Source organism: Phascolarctos cinereus, unplaced genomic scaffold (genome assembly GCF_003287225.1).
Source record: "Phascolarctos cinereus isolate Bilbo 61053 unplaced genomic scaffold, phaCin_HiC Scaffold_2;HRSCAF=192, whole genome shotgun sequence".
NCBI classification, from domain to species: domain Eukaryota; kingdom Metazoa; phylum Chordata; class Mammalia; order Diprotodontia; family Phascolarctidae; genus Phascolarctos; species Phascolarctos cinereus.
In genome coordinates, this window is record NW_027555625.1 from 77911766 (window position 1) to 77939244 (window position 27479).

General features: G+C 36.8%; 1 protein-coding gene across 4 annotated transcripts in view; it reads left to right on the top strand.

Annotated features, from left to right (window-relative positions):
• The window catches only part of WWOX (WW domain containing oxidoreductase), a 1215541-nt gene that overhangs the window by 362409 nt on the left and 825653 nt on the right, over positions 1-27479 (top strand). For all 4 annotated transcript variants that reach the window (XM_078149467.1, XM_020964860.2, XM_020964866.2 and 1 more), the window contains exon 6: positions 8677-8765. In XM_078149467.1, coding sequence (XP_078005593.1) covers positions 8677-8765 — 89 coding nt within the window. The remainder of the gene's footprint in view (positions 1-8676; positions 8766-27479) is intronic.

Below are 27479 nucleotides of genomic sequence, written 5' to 3' on the forward strand. Positions count from 1 at the left end.
ACTTACATTAGAATGAAAAATTCACCATGAAAAAAAGCTCCTTTTTCAATTGGGAGGCATAAAGGCACAATCATGTTTACTGTCCAACTACTGGACCATTCGTGGTTATTTTTTTCAACTGTTTTTAAGCTGTCAAAGGAGTATATTGCATATAGTGAAATTGGTAAATTTCTGAGGATTTTTACTCCCTGGTTTAGTTTTGTCAGGATAAGCATTTTTTCTACCTTGGGTACAAAATACTGCCAATTACTACATAAGCATTTTAAATAGTTTTGCTCTACATGGCATGTAACTTAGATACTGAATTAAACCAGCTGTTATACAGTGTAATTTCTCTTTAAATTAGTCTGAAGATATTGATAGTTATTTTCTAAATGCATTTCGGACTACATAAGGTAAAACATTCTTATAGAATCATACAGCATTTTCGGTGAAGGGGGCCATACTTACCATTATACAGATAGCAATACTGAGGTCTTAAGACCAACTACCACCATCTTCATCATTACTGCTGGTACAGTGACTATGATATTTATGTAGCATTTTAAATATTACAGAATGCTTTTTGCACATGAATGCTTTTAATCTTCACAGAGGTCTTCAGGTCAGTGCAAATCAAGTTATCTTAATTTGGCAGATCAGGAACCTGACAGTAGTAAGGGCCGAGCCCAACCTTTGGTGGATATTTTGTGCCTTCAAATCCAGTCCTTTCTACTACACCATGTTGCCATTATTGTGAATGTAATAAAAGAAACATCCTCACATTCTTTAAACATTTTTTACTTTGTTTTTTGGAGGCATGGTTTTGGAGAAGAGCTATAGGGGTGTGATTATTAATGATCAGAAGATCATCCATTAAAAAGAGGATTCTTTTTTCATTGGGGATTAGATGACCTTCAAGGTCCCTTCTAGCTTTGAGATCTTAATTCTAAAGCTAGAATTGTACTTCTTTTAGTAATTGGCTAACACTTTCTAGAGCAATTTTATTTATTGGAAAGTTGGAGCCTCTTTGGAGTATGTGCCTAATCTAAATCATTATTCTAGAAGAAGGATATGTGCCTAAAAAATCCAGTCTTAGAAACTAAAGATGTGGTTCACCAGTCTCCCTTGTTGGGATGCCTCCGCAGGGGAAATGTTTATCAGCTCATCCATTTAATCTCTAGCCTCACTTGAAATTGGCAGTAGTTCCAATTAGTCTCATGTATAATGGTGGTTATGGTTGTTTAGCCTAACAATAGATATAATTTGTGTTGCTCTCTACATCCACTTCTACCATTAGTGTTATTTAAGTAGTATTGGTGAAATTATTGTTATGAAATCCTACATAATATATTGATGAATTATTAAACCACTTTAGTTAGGTTATATTGCTGTTTAGTGAATAACGTCATGCCAATAATCTGGGTTCAGGGCCAGTGTCTCTTGTTATTTTAAAAGTGACAACTCCTATTTAAGGTTTCAGACAATAAAAGGAGGAATGATGTAGGACTGAAAATATGTAAAGTGGAAGGGTAAGAGACATTAGAGTAATGCAATTATGGCATAGATTAGAATTTGTGGGATGCCATTAACAATAACTTCTGAGTATAGATTAGCATTATAGTTACACTGTCTCTTTAAGCAATGTGCTTGTCTTATAACTTATGTATTTGTGTATAGTGGAATATAAACACAGATATATTCACAGAAGGCCTTAATTTCAGTTTAGACTCCCAGTTATTATCTATTTGAGGATTATGTTCAAAAATAGAATGAAACATCCCATGATTGTGGCCTGCCTTCTGCTACCTCTATCCATTTGCTTGCTGTTACCGTACTGAACTCTTTAGCCCTAGAATGGATTATTGGCTTTCTCTAATTACTCTTACTTTATCCAATCTTGACTTGATGCAACCATCACTTTAATTTAAGGCTTAACTTAAGTAAGAAGTTCTCCACAAATTCTTTCTTGATCTACCCAGTATGAGTAGGCTCATACTGTAACCTCATTGGGTGGTGTGGCGAGTGGAATTGATTGGCCAGTACTTGATTTTTTTTTGTTCCCTCCTCCTTACTAGATCTAGCTTCCTTCCCTGGCCTTTCTTATCTCCTGTCTGGAAAATGTGATCTTTCCTTTTGAGATAGCTCTTTTATCTCTACTCCTTTCTCTCTAGATATTTAACTAGCCACAGCCTATTGTAATACTTGGTTCAGTTTTTAGTCTAGGATCAATATGGTGGTTCTCAGGTTCGCATTTTCGTCTCTTTTGATGTTCAATGGAATTCAGAGCAGATGCAAAAGTAGTAGTATAATCATAATAGCTTAGAGCCCCTAATTAGTAAAATTCCCAAAATTTCCCCCCAAAAAGTAGCCTTCTTTGGTCTCTTCCTTCTCTGCTAGGTCTCAACTTTCTGTTAATTTTTTCCTTTCTCTCCTTTTAGTCTTTCCTTTCATCTATTTTCCCTATGCTTCCAATTTTTTTTTTCTGATCCAGTCCTTTAAGTAGTAGGAAGAATTGGTAATGCTATCTTGCCACTGATGCTTCTTATTTCTTGAAGTCCTCACTCCTTTTTCTCAGTCTGTGTATTGAGCACTGTGTGTGTCCCTTTAAGACTTTTTGGGCATGACTCAAGTACTGCCTTCAAGGATTTCAATAATCCCAAATTGTTCTACAGACTGAAGTGGAATACTTGTCTCTCAGAACTGGAAATCGCTATATGCTGGTCAGTTCTCAATCCTGGTCCTGTGTATATCAAGGAAGGATATTTGAGTCAAGAGAATCTTTTTTGGAGCACATTTAGGAGTCAGATTCTTGTACTTGCAACCACAGAGCAGCAGGGATGGGGGTGGGGAGGGAGTTTCACATTTCCCTTTTTTTACCCTGTCCCCCACCTCTTAACTGATTTACTGGAGAAATTGAACCAATAATAAACAATGCTTCTAGACAAGAGCTGAGAGAAGACAAAACAAAAATATGTGGGTATGAGTGGTCAACTTCATTATGCTATAAGGCCCCTGAACCTTTTGCCACCACAGAGAGATTTACACATCCTAAGAAACTTCATGAACACACCAGAAGGGGAGAACAGGGTTTCTATATAATCAGGAGCTGCAGATTACCCCTTGGCCATGTGTGCTTTCTAAGCTTGAGCCCACTTTACCTTGAACTCTCTATATATTTGTGGGAGAGTGCAGTCTAAACTGTTTTATGTTTTTTTTTTTTTGAGTGGGGAAGAGAAGTGACTTGAGTGATGTTTTTAAACAACTGCACTTACTATAGTACATTGATAAGTATTCCTAAATAAAAGTTTACTAAGCCTGTCTTGTAATCAGTGGGAAACATACCAGATGGGGGCTTAGGGGGATGAAAAGCCCCCATCTCTTCAGGGTTACTCTTAAAAACCCTGAAGGGAAAAGCAGTTAAATGCCCACCATAGTCTCTACCTGCTAACGGGAGTTGAAGATGTGGGCCTAAAAAGAGTGCCACAACTATATATTTAAACATAGTGCTTGCATTATTTTACTTTACATAAAGAACCAGTTCCAGATCCTTTTTGGTTCTCTGAGAGATGGCATTGCTAGAAATATCTGCCTCTTCTTTCTGGGAAATTCCTAGGACAGCCATCGGTCATCTCTAGAGAGTTCCTCTCCTGTCATCTGGCCACACCCTACTCCTATGTAACACTATCTTGGAATATTATACAATCCATTCCATCTCTTATTCCTCAGAAGTAGGCTCTGTCCTCAGCCCTCTCGTCTCTGTATATATTTTGCCTTGTCACTCTCACTCACTCCCATGAATTCTGTGTGGATCATTTCTGCTTCTAGTCTGTATATCTGTGCAGGTCACTGACCTATCTCCTGAACCCCAAGCCTTTATCTTCAGATGCCTACAGGATTTTCCACATCACTGTCCCATCAGTGTCCACTGCAAATTCAGCATGTCCAAAATGAGCATATTATCTTTTCCCCAACACCTCTCCCTCCCCACTTGACTATTTCTACAATTACCAACCGCACAGCCTTCCATATTTAGAGCTTCAGATTTGTCTTTGTCTCATTCCTTTTTCTCCCTTCTCCATGCCATTCAGTTCTCAAGTCTTATTGGTTTACAGATCACACAAAGCTGGGAGGGATACACATTGGTTGACAGAACTTGACAGGCTACAAAATTGGATCTAATTACACTTGGGTTCAGAAAACTAAACAAGTACAAAATTAAGGATTTATGACAGATGCTAATTCATCTGGAAAAACTATTTGGGTGTTTTGGTGGACTACAATCTCAAACTGAATCAAAAGTGTGATCTAGTATTGGAGAAGCTAATGTAGTATTGGGCTTCATTAAGAAAGGGGTAGCTTTTACGAACAAGGAGGAGGCAGTTCCACTTTATTCTGCTGTGAACTGACCACATCTGGAATATTGTAGTCAGTTCTATGCAGTCTGTTTTTGCAAGGGCATCAATAAGTTACGTGGGCATCCCGGGGAAAACAACCAGGGTCGTGGAGGGCTCCAAGTTCATTCCACAAGAAGGCCTTTGGAAGGGAATGGAGATGCTTAGCCTAGAGAGGAGAATACTTGCAGGGATGTGGTGGCTTTCTTTAGATATGTTGAGGTCTGTCATACGGAAAAACGATTATACTTATTCTTGTCCTGAGGTGACTGAACCAGCCACAAGTGTAGAAGTATGTGGGTTTTTTTTTAAATCTAAATTAAGGTTTGGTGGAAGGAAATCTTCCTGATTATTAAAGTTATCCAAAACTGGAATATTTTACTTTTGAAAGTAATGAATTCTTTGCCTATCCTTGGAGGTCTTAAAGCAAAGATTGTATTACCTCTTGTTAGAAATATTGTAGAGAGGACTCTTATTCAGGTATATTATTAACTAGAAGGCATCCCTTCTCCTCTCTCTCCCCTAGAGAATCATCCCATAGAACAAAGACTTTTTTGTTCGTTTGTTTGTTTGTTTTTAGGCAATTCTGATTAAGTGACTTGCCCAGGGTCACACAGCTAGTAAGTGTCAAATGTTTGGTCTGAGGCTGCATTTGAACTCAGGTCCTCCTGACTTCAGGGCTGGTGTTCTATCCACTGTGCCACCTGGCTGCCCCCAAGACATTTGTTGAAAAAAACAGCGGAAGAGAGAAAAAAATCAGTCAAGCTAATCAATGCATCTAAAAATTCTGATGATATATTCAGTATTCCACACTCGTGGACCACTCCTTCACATTCTCCTTGCCACCAGCTGTGCAAAGGAATGGTGAGAGGTGTTTTCTTATCTCTGTTCTTTGGGAATGAGTTCATAATTTCACAACATTCATTTTTGATTGTTTGTGGTTGCTGTTTATTCCACTTAAATTATTTTAATCTTTGTTAATATTATTTTCTTGTCTCCTCTTATTTCACTTTAAATCAGTTCTTTTAAGTTTTCCGTGCTTCTCTGTATTAGTCACATGTGTAATTTCGTAGAGCACAATAATATTCAATTCCATTCGTGCACATTTGTTTAATCAGTCCCCAGTTGGTGAACATCCACTTTGTTTACACACTAAGTGACTCTTAGCACCTCTGCCCCTTATCCCATTCCCACAGACATCTTTGCCAGCTCTAAGGCACTGTCCCTGGAGAAGCAGAAAGGGACCAAGCAGTCCTGAGGACTGTTATGTATTTTACTCTTTTCATGGGTTGCTATAGCCAAATAGTTTATCATTAAGTTGTCCGTCTCCTAGCGATGAGTCTTTCCGTTCTTAGGGATCTCTGGAAACCAGACATATTATTTTTTTCCACTATCATACTCAAAAAATTTCTGTCTTAGAGTAGAAGCTGACAGAGCCTTACACTTTGTTGGCATAGCCTGAGGACTCACATTTATCTATAGGGGTCCCCACTAATGTGAAGCACCCAGTTTTATCCCAGATGAGACACCACATGTAGCTGTTATACTGACCTTACTCTCCTAGATCAAGGTCTGCTCTATCTCCTTGCCATGGTTCTAGGGGTAACCTTGTGAGTAGCTCTTCTAAAAACCAGCTTACGAGCTGCCACCAATGTGTTTCCCCTTAACAACCAGCTTGTAGGCTCAGTTCTTTGGGAAAGGCATTTATTTTCTTGGCATAGCATTTCCCCTGACAACAGGGCCAGCCTCTCCCACAAACACAACCAGAGCCCAGGCGAGGGGAACAAGGAGCATGAGGTGCTCATGTAAGGTACTTATACAGCACCAAGGCAATTAAGAATTCTGTAAATATCAGGCCCTGTTCTTTCTTTCTCCAGAGAGTTTTCATGAAGTTCATTCTGAATTGTGAGTATAGTTCTCCTGACCTTTCAGAAAGTTGTAGCCTTCAATCTCCTTCACTTAAAATGGAAGAACAAATGGTGAGGCAAAGAACTTGAGCCTTTATCCACAGGCCACATATTGGCCAGCAATGAGACAGGCATGAGGCCTCTCCTCTCACCTCATCGTTTCTCTTCTCTAACTGGAGTGCCATTGGGCAGGAAAGAGAAGGACCAAATGTGAACAAACCAGGTACTACTTAACTGGTTCTTTTTGAATGAGCCCGACTCTGACTATGTAGCAAATCAAAATGGTTCCAATCATCATGTGGTGATCGGACCAGAACGAGTTATAGAATGTCTATGCTGGCTCCATGTGGGGATTGCATCTTAGGTGCTCTGCACAGCCCTGTAAAGACTGGGCTCAAAGGTTGTTCATAACAACACCGCTCACCTGGCTGCTCTGTTGTGATGTCGACTATTACTGCTGAAAAACCATACCCTGGCCAAGAGGCATTCACTGCGAATCTGGGGGCAGCTGTTACCACTTACTTTTTGGGGAGCAATCTAAGACAATCCAGCTAAGGTAGCTCTGAAAATCTATCAGCCCTGGTGACTGGTGAGACCAGCTCCTTTGGTTTCACAAACACTGGATATAGTAAAGGAGTATCATGATACTGCTTTGAATGACTTCAGAATTCTAATCAAAGCGTCAGCCAAGAGTAACTTCAGAAGACTGATGCTGAAACATACCTCCTGCCTCCTGGAAGAGAGTTTATGGACAAGAGGCCTGGAGTGAAACACGCTTCTCATCCGTGATCAGTATGCTGTTCTGTTTAGATGCACGTATGTATGTTTGTGTGTCTCTCTATATACATATACATACATACACACATATATACTAAGCTGTATACACATACACACACATATAAATACACACACATATAGACTAGTATGCTACCAACTAGGCTATTTTGTGTGTGTGTGTGTGTGTATGTGTGTGTGTGTGTGTGTGTGTGTGTGGTCTAGTTGTCTATTACATGCATACATGCATACATGTGGTAAAATTCCATATATACATGTATATGGTTGTCTATCTAGCTATCAGTCCAGCTATCTGTCTCTATATGGAGAGAGAGGAAAAAAAAAAACAGAGAAAGAATAGGTATGGGGGGGGGGAGTGAGCGAGGCACACATGTAAGGTATATAAACAACTCTAAGGCAACTCACAACTCTGAAAACGTAGGACCCTGATGTTTATCCTTTCTCCGAAGGGTTTTCATGAAGTTCATTATGAGTTGTAAGTATATAACATACATACATACATGCATGCACGCATATACACATACATACATATGTATGCATATGTGTGTGTATATATGTGTGTGTGTGTATATGTATATACACATGTGTATGTTCTTTTTAATCACAGATTATAGATGAAGAACTGAGGCAAAAAAGGTTAAAGTGACTTGCCCAGGGTCACACAGTAAGTATCTGAGGCAGAATTTGAACTCAGATCTTCCTGACTCCAGACCTGGTGCTTTATCCACCATGCCATTATAATTGCCCCATTATATTATACACTTATAATACACACATACACATGTATATATATAGAATTATTAAAAAAAACCAACAGGTTGGATATAACAAGTTCACAGTTTCTAATACAATACCGTTTTCTTCTGTGTATAATGAAATATTTGTGTTTGTAGATGTTTGTCAAGTTCAAAAGAAAAAAAAATTAATCTGTAACTTATCTCTTCAGTGGATGCAAACACAAGGGACATCTCATTAGTGTCCTAAGGATAGTGGGTGCCTCTAGAAACCCTCCACTCCTCTTCCTGTGGGTTGCAAATCGAACTGAGTCAATTACATTTTCACTAAGAGCTGTTTGTGTTGACAGACTAAATCCTATCTAGACAAAGTACTGTGCACCTGGCCAGGCTCTCTGAAGGCATTTCCTTTCCTTGGTGAGGATGAAATGGTGGTGACATAGTGCTAAGTGACAGAAATGGAGACTGTTTCCACCTTTTCTGCCCTCACCCTTCTATCCAGTTAAACACATTGAGAAATCAGGCTCACTTACCTTTTCACATTTTCTGTTTTTGTCATCATACATTTTAGTTCCTGGGATGATGGAAAACAACTGAAATGCCTAAAAACTGTCATATGTCAATTCATTGTGTTTAATGAAGTTGTATACCATTTGGCATATGTGTTTAGCAGAGTTGTAGTTTCTGAATACAGCATTTGGCAGTAAATGCTATATTCTTCCATTCATTTTTGTGATTTATATTCATTCTGGGCCTCTAATATTCAACAAGGGAATTCAGACATGTTTCATAACACACTTACTGTCATGTGATCCTGTGAACTAAATTTGCTGATATTTATCATTTTTATTTTTCTTTTTATTCCAGCACAAAGCCAAGGTGGAAGCCATGACCCTAGACCTTGCTTCTCTCCGAAGTGTGCAGAACTTTGCTGAAGTGTTCAAGTCTAAGAACATGTGAGTATGTCGAGAAAGAATGATAGATCAGCATTTCTCACCATTGTAATGTCATTATTCACTGGTCATCAAGGGCATGTGGCCTTTTGGATTTAGTTTTTCTTTTTAATCTTTTGATTTTGTCTTAGTATGTCTTACTGTCTCATGGAGTCATTGATTTTTCTCTGGTTTCTTCTGGTTTTCAGGTAGCCCCTTACTTAGGTATAGTTTACTACTTTCTCTTCTAATCTGTTTTTTTATCCCTCAAATTCTTTTTATTCCAGTTTTTATTTATTTTTTTTAAATCTGTTGCATCATTTCTTTTAGGCATTTGTGTGGTCTTTGTTGAAAATCTATGCTTTGAGTCTTTGCTTGTAGTTGTTATTTAGTTCTCCTTTCTGGGGTTCTCTAGATATCCACATAGTAATTTTTTATATGCAAAAGTATTATCCTTCATTTACTCAATCCTCCAGCATTCATTCATAGACTGGGACGTTTTGCCAGGAACAGACTCTGCCCTCTGGCAGGCTTTTGGTTGGGGCCATTGACCCTGCCTGGTCTTCCTGCACAGACTTCCACTTTTTGACGTTCAATCTTGTTGGATGTTTGAGCCTCTGCGAATTGTGTCTTCAGACCATCTCTGGCATCTCAGGACAGTGTTAGGTGTTAGGAACCTTAGAGCCTTTGGGCTTAGCATAACCTGCTCTGAGTACTGCCATACCACACTGAATGACTTCTGTTCCTTAAGTCTTCCAGAGTTTCCACCCTAGAACTTTCTCACCTCTCTGGGGATTTCTGACTTCCCTGAATCTTTTTCAGGTACTTTCTACTCTTTCTGCATCTTGACACAAGAGCTTTACGTGGTCCGTGTATCTTTGCCTACCTCTTGTCGCTCTGAGAAGCTAGGCTTCTGCTGTCTTTGCAGGAGGCCAGCCCACTTTGCTATTGCTCCTGTTCTGCTGGCTAAGTTCTTGTGCAGTGCTGTAGCCGAAAAAGTCATGAGCTTTAGTTTATCATGGGATTTCTTGATCACTATTTGTAGTAGGAATGTGGGAGTTGGGTGTGCCTTCATTGAGGAAGCCATCTTGGCTGGGAAGTCTGAGGACTTCTAAGTAGATAATTTAATTAGATGAATTATAGGATTATTCCATTGTAGATCTAGAATTACAAGGGATTTCAAAGGCTGTATAGTTTTACTTCCTCTTTTTTACAGTTTTACTTCTTCATTTCTGACACCCAAAAAGGTTAAGCAGTATGGCTGAGGTTACAGAGACAGTAATTATCAGAGGCAGAATTGAAACTCAGGTAGGTCCTCTGATTAATTGTGGAGTCAGCACTCAGTTATCTATAGGAACTGGGCATGAGTAATCCCAAACAGCAGGGAGAAAAATGCAAATTATCATAGAAACAAATTACAAAAGAGAGAGGTTAGGGGCTATCAAACATAACACCTGAAGACAAGGAAATCAAGACCCATAGAGGTTAAATGATTTATCCAAGGTCATACAATGAGCCACTGTCTGGGTTCTGACTAAAACTCAGGTCAAATCTCTTTTCATACATTGAATTTTTAGTTTTTAGTTTGATGTAGGTAGGTAGTCACATGCAGTACAAAGAACACTGGTTTACTGTACCCAATACATGGATTTGACTTTCAGCAGCTGTGAGTTAAAGTCTGGGTAACTAGGTGACATCATAGTGCACAGAGTTAAGAAGATCTGAGTTCAAATCCAGTCTGACATATTTACTAGCTGTGTGACCCTGGGCAAGTCACCTGTCCATCTCAGATGAGGAATCTGTAAAATGAGGATAATAGCACCTACCTTCTAGCATTGTTGTGAGGATAAAATAAGATACTTATAAAATGCCTTGCAAACTTCAAAGTTCTGTATAAATTTTAGCTATTTTGCTAAAAAAAAAAGAGTTAGATGAGACCTTAAAGATTTTCATTTCTAGCTTCTTCTTACACTAGTCCCTATCTCTCAAACCCTGTGTACTCTGCAATCTTGCTTTTACTTGCAAAAGGCATTCTCTTTCTCAGTTCTGCATTTTCACTGGCGATCCCCCGTGCCTGGAATTCTCTCCTCCTCATGTAGGCTTCCTGAATTTCTTAACTAGGTAAAATCCTGCCTTCTGCAAGAAGGTGTTCCCAATTCCCTTTAATTCTAGTGCTTTCCTTCTGTTGTTCATCTTGTATTTATCCTATCTGTATTTTGTTTGCATATTAGCTTCTCCGTTAGACTGTGAGCTCTTTGAGAATAGGGATTATTTTTTTTGTCTTTCTTTGTATCTGCATTACTTAGCAAAATGCCTGACACATCGTAGGTGTTAATAAATGTTTACTGACTCATTAATTTTTAACTTGATCTGAACTTCATTTATATCTACAATTTCATTTATGTCTACAAAACCTGTACTACTAGTAGTAGACTAGTACTAATAATAATCCTTGCATTTACACAGAGTTTTATATTTGGTAAAGGCAGCTAGGTGGTGCAATGGATAGAGTGCTGGGCTTAGAGTCAGGAAGACCTGACTTCAAATCTGGCCTTAGATACTTGTGACCCTGGGCAAATCATTTCACTTAACTCTGTTTACCTCGGTTTCTTCTTTTGTAAAATAAGCTGGAGAAGGAAAAATGGTAAACCATTCTAGTATTTTTGCCACCCCCCCAAAAAAAAAAAACCTCTATAGGGTCACAGAGTCAGACATGACTGAAACAATTGAACAACGAAAAAGTACTTTAGAAATATCATTTTATTTTATCCTTACTGCAACCATGAAGATCTCAGACTCTGAATTTCTTTTTCTTTTCTCATTCTTTGACTCTTGAAGGGAAGATTCTCTGTTCTTCCCCTATTAGAATATAATTACTTTATCATCTTGTTCTCAGTTCTAATTGCTCCAATGTAATTGCATTTCTAGTTTTCTTTTATCTCCTGTTTTCATTCAAATATTCTGCCCAGCTCTGGTTTTCTTGTGAGGAATGCTTGAAAGTCATCTCTCTACTAAAAGTTATTATTTTTTCCTTTGGGGATTATATTGAGCTTTCCAGAATAAGCTTTTTTTCTTTCTTTCTCTCTCTTTCTCCTTCCTTCCTTCCTTCCTTCCTTCCTTCCTTCCTTCCTTCCTTCCTTCCTTCCTTCCTTCCTTCCTTCCTTCCTTCCTTTCTTTCTTTCTTTCTTTCTCTCTTGTCATAAGTTATTTTCTTTTGGTATAATATATTCTAGGTTTTCCTTTCCTTTTTCTGTGTAGTCTTCTGTTATCCTGATTGTGGTTACTTGATACTTACTTTCTTTACTCCTGGATTATTGTGGGATTTTGTTTGTTTGTTTGTTTTGTTTTTAACTTGGAAGCATTAGAGTTTGGTTAGGGTATTTGTATGTGTATTTGAATTAGAGTTTCTTCTAAGAGATGACCTGAGGATTCCTTCTATTTTTACTTTCCCCTCTGGCTCTAAAAGTTCTGAATAATTTTCTTTTATGATTTTTAAAAATATCTAAGTATTTTGTTTGAACTTATTATTCTGGGTATCTAGTTATATACAAATTATTTTTGCCTCATCCTAATTTGCATAACATATAACTCAGATGTCCTAATTTTATTGCCTTTCAATTTACTTCTAATAATTGTTGTTACTTCATGAAATCACCGAGTTCTGTTTACTCACTTATATTTTTTAGGGTATCTACTACTTGGATTAAATTTTCTAGTGTCTGATTAAGCAGTTTATTCTCTTTCTGAGCATTCTAATTTCATTATTTGTCTTGTTTAATCTCTTCCTTCATTCTATTCCATGCACATTTGGTGTTCTTGTGACCAATACTTTCTTTTTTATAACATTCTCTTTGCAATTATTGTGGAGTTACTCACTTCTTTTGTGTTTTTTTTTGTCTTAGGATTTTATTAAACCCATAGATTTCTTATTACATTTGGGGTTTTCTTGTATTTGCTTATTTCTCCAGTTCTTTGATGGGACTTTTTGTCAGCATTAGGCTTTGTGCCTTTCATAGTCTTAGATATGGTAACTAATCACAGATCTTTCTCCAACTGCTAGAATCCACAGTTGGGACAACAGCGTACCAGGGAAAGGTGCTGCCCCTGGAGATAGAATGTTGCTTTGCTTTCCTGTTATGGCTATGGTTCAGATATGGTGGACTACTTCCCCTCCCCTAATGTAATACTTGAATAAGGCCAAGCTTTGGCTCCTTATCCATTCCCATCTTGGAATGGGGCCTTCTAGTGGCTTCAGTCTGACATTGATAGTGCCCTTTCAATGTTTAGCTCTATTTTTATAATCACTGGCCAGTAGGCCCATAGCTTTGGCCTGCTGTGTTGTGGCCTCAAGTAGCCTGTACCGGTACCAATCCGAGATATTTTTTTACTCTTTCCTAGAGGGCCCCAGTGTTCACTGGCTTCTGCCCCTCCTCCATCTTGGTTCTCTTGCACAATCACCTACTTATGGTTCCATGGCCACAGTCCACCACAGAAGATTGGGCCTGCTTTCAGGCTGCTCTCTACATCCTCAGTCAGATTGTCTGCAGACTTGGCCTATATTCTGTGGCAGTCCTAGACTGAATAGAAGAGTTCACTATTGTTTATCTTTAGTTTTACTGAAATCTTTGTTTCATCTGGTGCTTCTTCATTATTGTTGAGGTATTTCAATCTTGTCCAAAAACTTTCTCATCTTCATCTTTGTTGTAAGTAAAACTGTTGATTTCACTAACTATATTTTTTAATTAAAGTAGTGATGGGATTGGAAAGTTATTGTTGGAAGTAGAGAGATCATATTTATCCTAATTATGAGTGTGGCAGAAAATATTGACACTTAAACCTTTGAGAAAAATAGATCATTTTGGAAAATCCTTTTAGTTTGGTTATGTATCACAAAATAAAACAATGTTGTAGAAGTGATTGAAAATAAAAAAATAAAATAAATATTGATAGCAATAAAAGCCAAATTAAAATTAAATGTGATTCTTTTCTAGATTGAAATATATTCACAAAAATTTATTCATATTTTTAATGGCTTTCAAGATTTATTATGGTGCAGCACAAGCCTCGTTCTCCAGATTTTACCCATGGAATTAACAAAACATTTTTAAAACTCTGTGTGCCAGGCACTATGCTAACTGCTGTGAATGCAAAGAAAAGCAAAAACAGAGTCTTTAGCCTTAAGATGCTGATATTCTAATGGCAAGATGAAATTTACATGCCACATATATACAGTGTAATTGGAAGATACTTTCAGAGGGAATGTACTAAAAGCAAGATGGAAGCTGGGGAGAGAGACCAGAAAAATCTTTCTTCTGGAGGTAAGATTTGACCTGAGTCTTGAAAGAAGCTAGGAGGGAGAGACAAAGAGGAAGAACATTCCAGGCATAGGGGACTGTCAGTGAAAAGACACAGAATCAGGTGATAGTTTCCTCTGCTGGTGGTAACAAGCCAGTGTCACTAGATTGTCAAGTGTGCAAATGAAAGTAAAGTGTAAAAAGACTGGAAACGTGAAGTGGTCAAGTTTGGAAGGGGTTTAAAAGCCAAACAAGAAAGTTTATGTTTGATCCCGGACATTATAGTCACTGGAATTTATTGAGTAGGGGGTTGATATGACGGGAGAGAGATGAAGGCGGGACAGATAAATCTGAAAATGATTTATATAGAGTTGATAGTTGTGTCCATGGCAGCTGATGAGATCAACAAGTAAAGTGTATATAGAGAGAAGAGAATAGCGCCCAGGACAGAGCTTTGGAGGATCCCCACAGTTACCTCTCATAGATGGTGATCTAGCAAAGGAGACAGAAGAGTGGCCATACAGGTAGGAGGAGAAGTTTCCTGTCTCAGTGAGGGACCTGTTGACATTTGTTACATAAGTTTTCTTAGACCTGGTCAGCATATTGTCATGATTTTTTTTCTAGCTTTGTTTAGCAAGACAGGAGTTAGAGCAAAGGCAGGAGATGATGGTAAAAATGCTGGGATAATGCTTGGCAGGTGAAGAGCTTCTATAGTAGAAAGAGGCAGGGGACTGCAATCAAGAAGACAGGGTGGAGCTGAACTGGCTCACCATGGGGTCAGGATGGGAAAGAGAGGAGAGTGAATGGCATGAAATCTTTGGGGGCAGAGGGAAACAACCAAGAGGTGAAGGATTGCAGGTCACAGTGAATATGAAGAACAGGATCTGAAGTTGCAAAGCAGAGGGAGAGGTAGAATAACAACAGATTCTGATCACATAAAAAAATTCAGGGTTTGTGAATTTTAGAGTTCATATATCAAAGCAGAAAAAGGAGCATTTCCAAAAAAGGAAGAAGAAATAAAGGATGTTTTTGGAAAATATTTTGGCCAATTATATGCCAATAAAACCAACTAAATGGGATTCCTAATTACTAAATTAGTAATATTTACAATATTAGTAATGATAATGATAATAGCTAGTATTTATATAGTACTTATTATGTACTAGGGATTGTGGTAAGCATTTTATAAATATTATACCATTTGATCCTCAACACAACCTTGGGGAGGTAGGTGCTATTATTACCCTTATTTTACAGATGAAGAAACTGAGGCAAACATGTTAAGTAATTTGCCCAGGATCACACATTTGTTAAGTGTCTGAGGCTGGATTTGAACTCAGGCCTTCTTTATTCTAGACCCAGTGCTCACTTCATTGCATCATAATATAAAATATATAGATCAACAGAGCAAAAATTATAAAGTTTAGAAAACTCAGTCTCTCAGAAAAGGAAATTGAGTAAGTCGTAAATAGTCTCTGAAAAAGAAAAAACAAAACCCTGTACTAGATTGATTTACAAATTAATTCTATCAAAAATTCAAGCAGCTATATCCAGTAATTCATGAATTTCTTTTGGAAAAAGTGTAAATTAAAATTGTCCTGCCACATGTCTTCCATAATATAAATATAAAGCAAGAAGAATGAAAACTTGACGAGTATTCCTAATAACAATGCAGAAAGTTAAAATTAATGCAAGGTGGCTATGACAATATGGTATCAAAAAGATGATACACTAAGATAGGGTTTAGCTTTTACCAGGAGTGAAGGTTCATTATTCAGAAAACTATAAACATAACTGACCATATTAATAATAACAACAAAAATCTTATGATTATATTGATAGCCAAAAAGGAACTTTTGACAAGATAGCCATCCCCTTTAAAAAAAAGTATAAAATATAGGAGTAAAAAGACCTTTCTATATTATAAGTAGGATCTATTTAAAACCTAGAATCAGCATTATATGTAATGAGAATACATATTAGAGTTCTTTCCAATAATATCAGGGGCAAAAAAAAAAGTGGTATGCATTATCAGTCATCACTACTCTTTTGTATCATGCCACAAGTGCTAACTAAAGCAATAAGGCAAAAAAGTGAAATTGAAGGAATAAGTGTAGATAAAGAGGAAACAAAGTTATCCCTTTTTTATTTACTTAGAAAATCCTAGAAATTATTTATTTAGAGAACTCTTGAAAGTCAACTAAAAATTGATGAAAGCCATAAAATGTTAATCAGTTTTGCAGGATAAAAAATAACATTGCATACATCATCAGAATTGTTTTTATTATCAACAAAATTCACCAGAAAGACATAGAGAAATTTCCTTTAAAATAATTAGAAAGTATGAAATACCTTCAAGTGTACTTGCTGAAACATGCACAGGAAATATATGTCTGCATCTATAAAATAACATTTACAGAAATAAAGACAGAACTAAATGATTAGAGAAATATTCATTGCTCATGGATAGGCTGAGCCAATATAAAAAATAATGACACTACTGTCTAAACTGATTTACGTATCCCATAAAATTGCTTTATTGAACTACAGAATATAAGGACAAAATCCATCTGGAGGAACAAAACATTAAGAATTCCAAGGAAAAATTTATTTAAAAAAATAAATTGAGAAGGAAGGGGACTTAGCATAAATGTTGTTATTGAGTTATTTCAGTCATGTCTGACTCTTGGGGTTTTCTTGGCAAAGATACTGGAGTGATTTGCCATTTTCTTCTCCAGGCCATTTTACAGATGATGAAACTGAGGCAAACAGGGTTAAGTGACTTTCCCAAGGTCACACAGCTAGTAAGGGTCTGAGGACGTATTTGAGCTCACATCTTCCTGCCTCCAGGTCTGGTGCTGTATCCATTGCTCCATCTAGCTGCTCTGGGCTTAGTAGTACAAGATCTCAAACTTCAGTACAAAGTGGTAATCCTCAGAACAGTTAGCTACTCTTTACATATTAAGAAACTGAGTTCCAAAGAGTGTAAATCCATGGCCTCAAAGGTCAAAGCAAGAATTTTCCTCAGGACCCTTGACTCCAGTTTCAGTTCACTGCATCATATTGCCTCTAAAAATGAAGCAGGACTTGAATCTGAAAATTATCTTAACAGTCTAACAGTAGATTATCACTAAACTGGTATTATTTGTCCCTCTGTGTAAATTTTATACGTAAGTATATTCTAAGGTATAAACATGGAGTATGAGAAGAATACAGTTAAGCATATTTGTAAGCAAACTCACTAATATTAGAATTTATTTTTGAAATATTGATATCATTTCAGATTTTTTTCATTGTATTAATTTGTTTTGCAGAACTTTTTTCTTAAAAAAATCTGTTATATAGTATGGCTCTCTGGGACAGGGAGGGGAAGGGATAAAGGAGGACATCTAGACGATCTAATAAAAAAAAAGATATCAGTAAAAATCTGTTTAAAAGAGAATGTAAAGATGTATAAGAGTGAAGGAATCATTTACATATTCATACCAGATCTCAAAGGCAAGATTTCAAAAGAAAATTGAATTCTTATGCATGTTCTCTATCACAGTATTTCTCTAAGCCATGTTAAGTAAAATTACATCCTCAAGAAAGATATGTATGTGCAGGAGAATGAGTGCTATGGATTTTCTTTTTCTCCCTGAAAGAAATTCTTCCCTGCGTCTGAATCAAAAAAAGTCAGGAAAACAAATTGCTCCAGTTAAAATCTTAGGTTACATTGAAATAGGTAATGTGAGCAAGCATGGCTTTAGGAAAACAAATGCTTATTGAACTGAATTGAATTAATTTGCAATAGTCACTTGAATTAAATGATTTACCTGCCATATTTTGGCAATAAACAATTGGCTCCTTTAAGACTTGGAAGGTGGCCCAATTATATAACGTCTGGCTGCCTTCCCTTGTAATAAATATATCACTTACTTCACTTACTTTCAATATTAAAAAAAAATCAAAGTAAAGCAGCAAGGGACATCTCCTATGTCCTATGACTATGGTGAGACAATATGATATGGAGAGAAAAGAACTAGACAGGAGATCTTGATTTTTCTCAGCTAATCAACTCATTTTCTTTACAACTCTAAGACACCTGAGTGTCTCCAGTCTCTCTAGCATTGATTTTCCTCACCTGTAAAATGAAGCATTTAACTTTTAATTAGAGAAACCTGGTTTAAGTCTCAGCTGTGATAATAAGTGTATAACTTTGGGCAAATCATTACCCCTCCTTGGGCCACATTTTCTTCTTCTGTTGAAATGGTAAGGGGCTGGGTGTTGGGGGGTGGTGCTGTATGGGCTAATGTGTTCTAACATCCTGTCACAGATTTTATGATTTTACAGGATAAAGGAGTGCATGATTACTATAATCCTGCTAGATACAATAAATATTTGTTCAAAAAACAACAAGCTCCTAATATCTAAGGGTAATAATGGTAATAATAATGAAGATGATGATCATAGCTAATATTTATATGGCACTTATTATGTGCCAGGCATTGTGTTAAATGCTTTACAAATATCTCATTTTATCCTCACAACTTTGAGAGGTAGGTGCTATTAGTATTCCCATTTTACAGATAATGAAACTGAGACAGAGGTTAGATGACTTGCTCAATCACACAGCTAGTAAGTATCTGAGGCTGAATTTGAACTCAGGTTTTCCTAACTCCATGCCCAATGTTGTATTCACTGTGCCACCTAGCTACCTAATCTGATTGTCTTAACCGGTGTCATTATTGTCACAGCAGGATTAAATTTGAGTTTAAATAAGACCTATTCTCTGCTTTCCTAGACCTTAGAGTATAATATGATATGACACCTGCATGGTTAATCACAGTGCACAATATTATATTAGTACATTTAATAAGTGCAAAATAAAATACTGTGTCACTTTTCTGAAGAAATATCATTACTTGACCTAGACAGATCAGAGGAGGGTTCATGTAAGGATTGGCATCTGAATTGGGCTTTAAGGGATGGATAGGAATTCAAGAAGTTATATAAAGAAGAGAGGATATTTCAGACATAGGAAACAGCATGACTAAAGGCAAAGGAAAATTAAAACATGTATGCCAAGTATGTTCAGAATGGCAGACAGTAATCCCAGTTTAGTTGGAACATAGAATAAAATGGAGAATAACTCACCACAATGCCTATTCTAAATCATTTCATCCCTCCTCAAGCATCTCATGGTAAGTAGCACCATCCTCCACCCTCTCAGCTGATGGCTTTGCCTCATATGTCACTGAAAACACTGATGTCATTTGACAAGAACTCCCTCATCTTGCCTCTTAGTCACCTCACCACAGTCTGACATCCCCCCTCAACTCCACCCCCACTATTTCCTCTTTCACTCTTAACTTGTATGAAGAGGTGACCTCATTCTTACCAAGACAAAACTCTCTAGATGTGCCCTTGATCCCATCCATTCCTGTCTTCTCCAGCAGATTTCCCCCATTATCAACTCTGCTCCTACTAATCTTCAGCTTCTTGCATGATCCTGAATGCTTCTCTACTGTCTATAAACCCATTTATATCACTTTCATCCTTTAAACCACCCTCTCCCCCAAAAAGAAAGAAAAAATACTTGATTCTACCATCTCTGCACAGACTTCTGCATTAGGTAGATTATTTTGAAAGATCTGAGACAGAAGATACAACAAGGAAGCGCCTGGAGGTGAGGGGGCCAGTTGGAAGGCTATTATAATTGTTTCAGTGAGAGGTGAAAAGGGCCTAAACCAGGGTGATGACATTGGAAAATGGATAGGAGGGGACAGATATGAGTGATATTTTAGCTTCTTCATTCTGTTTTATTCCTACTTGGATGGTAATAGTCAGATGATACCAGTGACCGGACTAATTTTACATTTAGAAAATTCCCTCCATAGTTGTTGGCCATGGTTTGGAGCATCCCTGGTATTAGTATTACTGCAATGCTCCAAGCCTGAAATCTGTGGTAAAATGGTAGGGCCCCACCAAACTGAGTTGCATACTATATTTTTATTAATCATCAGGCTTGGCCAGGAGCCAGACCCTGATTATCCTGGAGCGTTGCACAGGTCATTGATGGAAGGGTAGAAAATGATGGCTCTTCAGAGTCACTTCAATGCTGTCTTGGAGTTTTTAGAAAACAATAGTACCTGCGCTTCGCAGCATCCATCTCCCTAATCGTATCTACGTATTTGGCTGGAAAATACTCATTTCAAGAAGGTTCTGAGTGTCATAAAATGAATATAAATGTAGCTTCAGAAAACCAAGCTATATCATGCTATGCTTCATATATCCCTAAGAAACTCTGTGCTTGAGATTTTGACCAAATGTTTATTGGCAGTGATGTGCGGAACAGGAAAGAATGCTGCTTTGTTTTCACTTAGCATCTGGGCTTTTCAGAACTGTTAAAAATACTTTGTTTCATCATCCAAGCTAAACTAAATTCATATGAAATTTATTGATAATATCAAGTAGCATAAGAAGCCTTAAAGCTGAAAAGGATATTAGGCATCATTGTGTCTGTCCCCTCTTTAGGTAGAGGAGGAGTTCCTAAAGCCTAGTGAGGTGAAGAGACTTATTCAAGTTTTCATAGACTCTCTTAGTTCCAAATCAGTTGCTCTTTATAATGTGTCTTATGGAAACTTTTCTCATTTTTTTTTTGTTTTCATCCATCCAGTATAATTTTTTTAGTATTAAGTAGTTCTGTACTAAGAATTAGAAAATTATTAGAAACTATATTTAAAAATAGCATGTTATTTATTTATTTTTATCTTTTAGCTAGGCAATGGGGTTAAGTGACTTGCCCAGGGTCACACAGCTAGTAAAAATAACATTTTAAAGAAAACATTTGGGGGGCAGCTAGGGGTGCAGTGGGTAGAGCACTGGCCCTGAAGTCAGGAGGACCTGAGTTCAAATCCTGTCTCTGACACATGCCGCTTACTAGTTGTGTGACCCTGGGCAAGTCACTTAACCCCAATTTCCTCACCAAAAACAAAAACAAAAAACATTTTCTGTATTTTTTGTCTTTTCCTTTTATATACTTATAAATCTATTATATACTTATATATATAATATTACATATATATTATATATAATATTATAATATTATATATATATTATATATGTATAATATTATATATATATTATATATCTTATACTTAAAAATCTATTCAATAACTATTTTCATGTTATCCCAAATATGTTTTGTTCTTACTGGCCTGTAAGCTTCAGTAAGCATAACAAAGTATTCAATAATAATGATTCCTTGATCTGATTCTTCAATAACCAATCTCCGTGAATTGTCACAGTTCATTCTCAATAACTGGCAAAGATAACATTTTCATGTCTGCCTTTCAGAATCTTTCTCTTGCTCTAATGTGCCATCCCCTCCATGGTGCTTTTCTTAATTCCCTTTCTTTACTTTCTTCCTCCTTTCTCCCTTTCCCCCCTCCTTCCCTTCTTTCCATCTCTCTTCTCTTCCTTTCTTCCTTCCCTCCTTCTTTCCCTTTCTCCCTTCCCTCTCCTGATAACACAAAAACAACTTGAGTACATATGGTTGGGGTAAACAGGAGGCAATTTCTGAGGAAATGCCCTAGTGAGGAATTTGAAGAATAGCTGGATAGGCCTAGAAAGTGGGATTTTAATTGAATCTTGAAGATAGCTAGGAATTAGAGAGGAGGAGGAAGAACATTTCAGAGAAGAAGGACAGCCATAGAGTCAGGTGATGGAGAGTTCTGTGCAAGAAGTAGCAAGAAAACCAGTGTTATAAGACTGTAAGTGTGTGGAGAAAAGTAAAATATAAGAACAGTGAAAGAAGCCTGCTTGTGAATGGTTTTGAAAAACAAATGAGATTTTTCAGGAAAACTAACAAATAGGTAACTGAGTTTGACATTATATGCGGTATTCCACAACCATGTTCCTGAAACTCCTATAATGAAGGGAAGGAGGTGCATTTTCTCATAGTTTGGGAGAGGAAGCAGACCAGTTTGGTCATTGTTATTACATAGCATTCATTTAAATGTTTTTTGTTTTGTTCTATTTACATTGTGGCAGTTATTGCATAAATTGCTTTCCTAGTTCTGCTTAATTCATTCTGTATCAGTTCATTATAAGATTTCCTATAGTTCTTTGAATTTTTCACATTCTTTATTTCTTATGGCACAGTAATATTCCATTAAATTCAAAGAACATAATTTGTTTAGTTATTTTCCGATTGATGAGCATTTATTTTTTTCTAGTTCTTTATGAACAGAAAGATGTTGTGAACAGTGTTCTCTTAATATTAGTGAATTGGAACAATCCTTTTCCTCTCACTTCTCCAGGAGGTGAAAGTCACTTCACTTTCAATACTAATTGGAACTATATTTTATATTTCATGATCTTCTTTATTCTTTGTGTGGTTAATTTTTTTCCTCTTAAATATAGCTATATATATCTATACATCACGTATATGGGATGTGTGTGTACATATAGCACATATATATCAAAAATATACCTGATTCAATTCTGTTCTGATGTTTCTTTATGATATTACCTTTTATACTTGAGCTTGTGTATGTATGTTGAACTCATTATGTTATATGGTGTGAGAAATTGGCCTAAACCTAATTTCTGCCAAACAGCTTTTTAGTTTTTTTAGTAGTTCTTTTCAGCTGGAGAGTTCTAAGTAAATTGTGTTTTCAATTTCATTGTGCACTGAGCTAGTGAAGTTATTTCTGAATCTTCTTTGTCTTATATGTTCTTTCAACTAATGTCATGCGATTTTGCTGCTTGCTGCTTTATACTATAACCTCAGACAATATAACTTGGGGCATTTGAGCTAAATCAAAGTGCTACTTCTCTTTCATATTTCATATTTATATCATCTCCTTGAGTTTCTCTACCTTTTCTTACACCAGATACACTTTATAATTTTTCTAGATTTAAAAATTCAGTTTTATGTGTATTTTTTATAAAGTAGAAGTATAGTTGGAAGAGAAAATCATTTTGCAGGAAGCTTGATCCAACCAAGCCATATCACCCAAAGAAAAAAGGAAGACATTTTGTTCATGAAAATATAAGATCTTATAAAATCATGTTTCCATAGTGATATAATTTTTAAAAAATCAATAAATTTTCTTTTAATATTTCTCACCCCAACCACATAACTGAAGCAAAGACTCATCTAAAACAAATATTCTTCCAATGTTGCAATATGGTCAGAAATTAATAGAAAATTACCCTGTCCTACAATTTAAATTGAAGATCACCCAAAGGGCAATCAGGAGGTGTAAGGGTTATAAATGAAGAATTGCATAGGGGAAGTGGTATGAAGGATGTTATCAGGATAGTAACAGAAAAAAAAATGATGCGGCAGTCTCATAGCAAAAGAAGAAAGAGAATTAACTGATGGATACTCCTGTGCTCCAGTTGTATCCACAAAACGTCAAAAGAACATAAAGAAAGGCTTCAGAATGTTGGATCAACCTCTCTCCTTTCCCAGTGGAAGATTTATGGGAAGGCATGGAAAAGAGACACTCAAGATAAGCAGGTATTGATGGTTTGCTATGAGATCATGTGTCTGGAATCAGTTATTTTGACAACATGCTGAAATTTAATGAAGTTATTGATAGGTGATATTTCATTCTTTCAATTGTATTTTCTCTTCATTTAGAAAATAATATTTGATACAGGTATTCATTAGAGTTTTGTTTCATTTATTATTTATATTTGTCTTTTCTTCTCATTCTGCTGGCTTCTTTAAGAAATCATTAGTGCCCATGGTTAAGTGAAAATGTGTTTGAATATCTCAATAATATGTCACAACATCACACATTTTTCATTTCACCTTAGAAACCATAGCTTTAACAGCATTTTTATGTACTTCAGGGAGTATCTGTAATGGGTTATGTTTATATCCACATGGCTTCTCTAAATGTAACTCACATGAAAATATGAGTAGATATCTCTTGAATGTTATCTGTCTCTCTTCAAAGTGGACTTTGATGCCTTCCCAGAGTGGAGCCCCAGAAAAGACCATGTGGTTATCCACTCTGCTCTTAAAGAGGGTGTACTAGGCAAAAATTACATTGTTCTGTGTCTTTAAATATTGCTAGTCTAGGGGAGATGATTTCAGTTTTAGGCTAAAGATACTGTCTTGGTTATTCTCCCTTAAAGTAGAAAAGGTGTAGCCTCTGAACTTACCACCTAATACTAGTTATACAAAAGACCATTACAAATAGTGAATAGGGAACAAATCCATTTATCCAGGCAGGTAGCAAACTGACATCAAACAATTTATAGAATTTAAAATATATGAGATGGTACACATAGGGAATGAGTCTACCCATTGGGAGTGATAGATCTCAACTCAACAGAGAGATAGTGCCCCAGATCTCACCCAAGTGAAAATTTCCTAAAGTTTTCTGTAAGGGAGAAAACTAGAAATCAGGGTTATATTGGGGAACTGACTTTCCGCTAATTATCTATCCTCCAATGTCTATTATCTTTTTCTTTGAGTTTTTCCCAAAAGACAGTCTGAATCAAAAGTGTGTCCTCTCTCAAACCATGATGCAAAATGAAGATCTTTCTTTTCCCAGGCTGTTACCCCACCCTTACAAAAGTACAAGCCATAGAGTCATCTTCTCCACCAATGAGGAGAGTATTATACAAATGATCCCTCTCTGGTTGTGTTCCTTCTCTAGGCCAAAGTTTCAGATGGGACAAGTTTGAAGCCTGTAACTGCCTAACATAAACACAAACATCAAAACTTTAAAACAATTAGGGTGATTTACCTGGTGTCCAGGTTATACACCTATAGTATCGTTGAAACTAATATAAAAGAAATGTGAATTAACATTGCATGCAGTCGACCTGGTACCGTGCAGAGCTTCATCTTGTAAAGTGTGAGAATGACATGTCCAGGCACCTGCAGGGCAGCCTATGCATAGATCCAAAGTACAGGTATATCCTTAGTACAATCCAATCAGTCACAAACAGCAAAGCAAAGCTTGATGGAGCTAGCTAGTTGCAATAATAACACTATCAATAGGACTATATTAAAAAAGACAGGTTAACTAGAAGCATTGATGTTTATACAGTGATGAGAACTATCATTTGTAGAGTGTTTTAAGGTTTGCAAAGCCATTCATATATCTAATCTCATTTTATCTTCACAATGATCTTGTGAGGTAGGGATTATTCTTTCCCAGTTTTACAAATGAGGAAACTGAGGCTAAGAGAAACCAAGTGGTTTTACCAGGATCACCTGGCCAGCAAGTGCCTTCGAGAGTATTTGAACCCAGAACATCCTATTTCCAAGTCCCACACTTCTACACTACCTATCTGCCTCAGTGTAAACCAAAACACATATTTCTGTACCATGAACTTAACACACCATAATACCATGAACTAAAGTCAAAAGTTATAGCCTTTTTAGAGCTACCTCAGATGTCCTTCAAAGCCAACATATAAACAGAACCCTAGTTAATGGTTCTACTTATTGGGTTTTTTTGATGTAGTCAATAGCTGATGTCTTTAGCTATAACACATATCATTCATGTTTGTTGCTAAATAAAGAACCACTTAAATACTGTATTAAAGCCACCTGTCATTCGAAATGCAGTTCATTGCAACTAGCATTGTCTATCAGTATGCAAGACACCAAACCTCTTTGCTATTTGTATCTGAATGGGACATTCAAGGATAGGCAGATGCAATTACTCGATGTCATATGCACAGTTAATTTCCATTCTTCTTCAGAGAGTGTTGTGGGGTATCTAATTGCTCCGGATAGTTAGGTATGTAAGTAATGTAGTGTATCATGCTGGGTGTGGGATCCAGTTAGTATCGATGCCAAGGGAAGGCTACCGCTGCCTTAGGAATCAAGGGCAGCCTGAGACAGTACTTCCTTCTGTTTAAATTAGTAAAGACAAATGAAGAGATTCTCTGTTAGTCTGAGGGAATGGGGACCATTTGGAAGATGTGCTGTTTAGAAAATGCTCTGTGTCGGAGAGGTTTACAGAAAGAGTACTGAGCCATCATGCTGGCCCTGAAGTTGTGGAAGTAATACTGAACTTGGAATCAGTCTATCACTGTATGACTTTGGATGGGTTACTTCATTTTTTCCTTCATTTTTTCAATTCAAATAATAAAATCCATTGCATAACTTGTAGGATTCTCATACTTCAGACATAATAGGCTGAAGGTAAAGAGAAAATGGTAGGATATCTGTATCTATACACACATGTTATTGTTGTTCTTTTGACTGACTCTTCATGACCCTATTTGGGGCTTTCTTGGCAAACAGGGAAAAGTGACTTGTCCAGAGTCACATGGCTAGTAAATGTCTGAGGCCAGATTTGAACTCAGGAAGATGAGTCTTCCCAACTTAAGGCCCAGCACCCTAACCACTGTGCCACCTAGCTGCCTATACACACATACACACATGCATGCATGCATACATACAGTATACACAAATGTATATGTGTTACATATGTTATACATATACATATATATAAACTTTTTACAAACTGAAAAGCCATATATGTCAGTTTTCTCAGTATAAATATTAGTGTTTTTGTTGTTACTAAGGTCATGTTAGTGTGGGTGAAATATTTTTTGGGTTTTTTTGGGGGGGTCAGGTCTTTTTTTTCCTAATGTGGAAGCTTTTATAATGTATAATATAGACCACATTTTCTCAGCAGTGAGGAGATAGGTATGTTCTCTTCAGTTAAAGCCCACCAAATATTGAGAAGGTTTCTGTACTGGGTGTCTGACAATATTAGCAAAAAATAAGTTGTAATTGGCTTAGTTGCTGTCGTTTGTCATCCTCTTGGCTTGTGGCTCTTCCACAGTTATATTCCAAGCAGAATAATGAGGGGTCAAACAATATTACTTGTAGCAGTTGACTCATCATCTTGATTTGGGAACTGAAGCTAATTCTGATTGTTCTAGCTTAGAAGGTGGCAGGATGAGGTTAGAACCATATTTCAAAGAGCCCTGCCATATTGGCTATACAACATTTTTTTTTTTGATTTTACCCTGGGACTAGGCTGGCTTTGCTTAGACGGTCTGGGAGACATCATAGTATATTAGATAGAGGGTTTTGGTCATGAAAATAGGAAGACCTGTGCTCAAATCCCACTTAGACACTAGCCATGTGACCCTGAACAAGTCACTTAACCTCTCTGAGCCTCAGTTTCCTCATCTGTAAAATAAGGGAGTTTGACTAAATGTCTTCTAACTCTCAATATGTGGTACCATGATCCTGTAATCAAGTAATCAACAGATATTTATTGAGTCCCTTTCCTGTACTAGGTACCATCTTAGATACTGGAGATAGAAATACAGTGGATGAATAAAACAATCCTTCTTCATAAGAATCTCTAATGAGATTCAATACATACATACATACGTATAATATTCATTCATACATATAGTATATATTTGTACAATTCATACATATATACAGTATAATTATAAA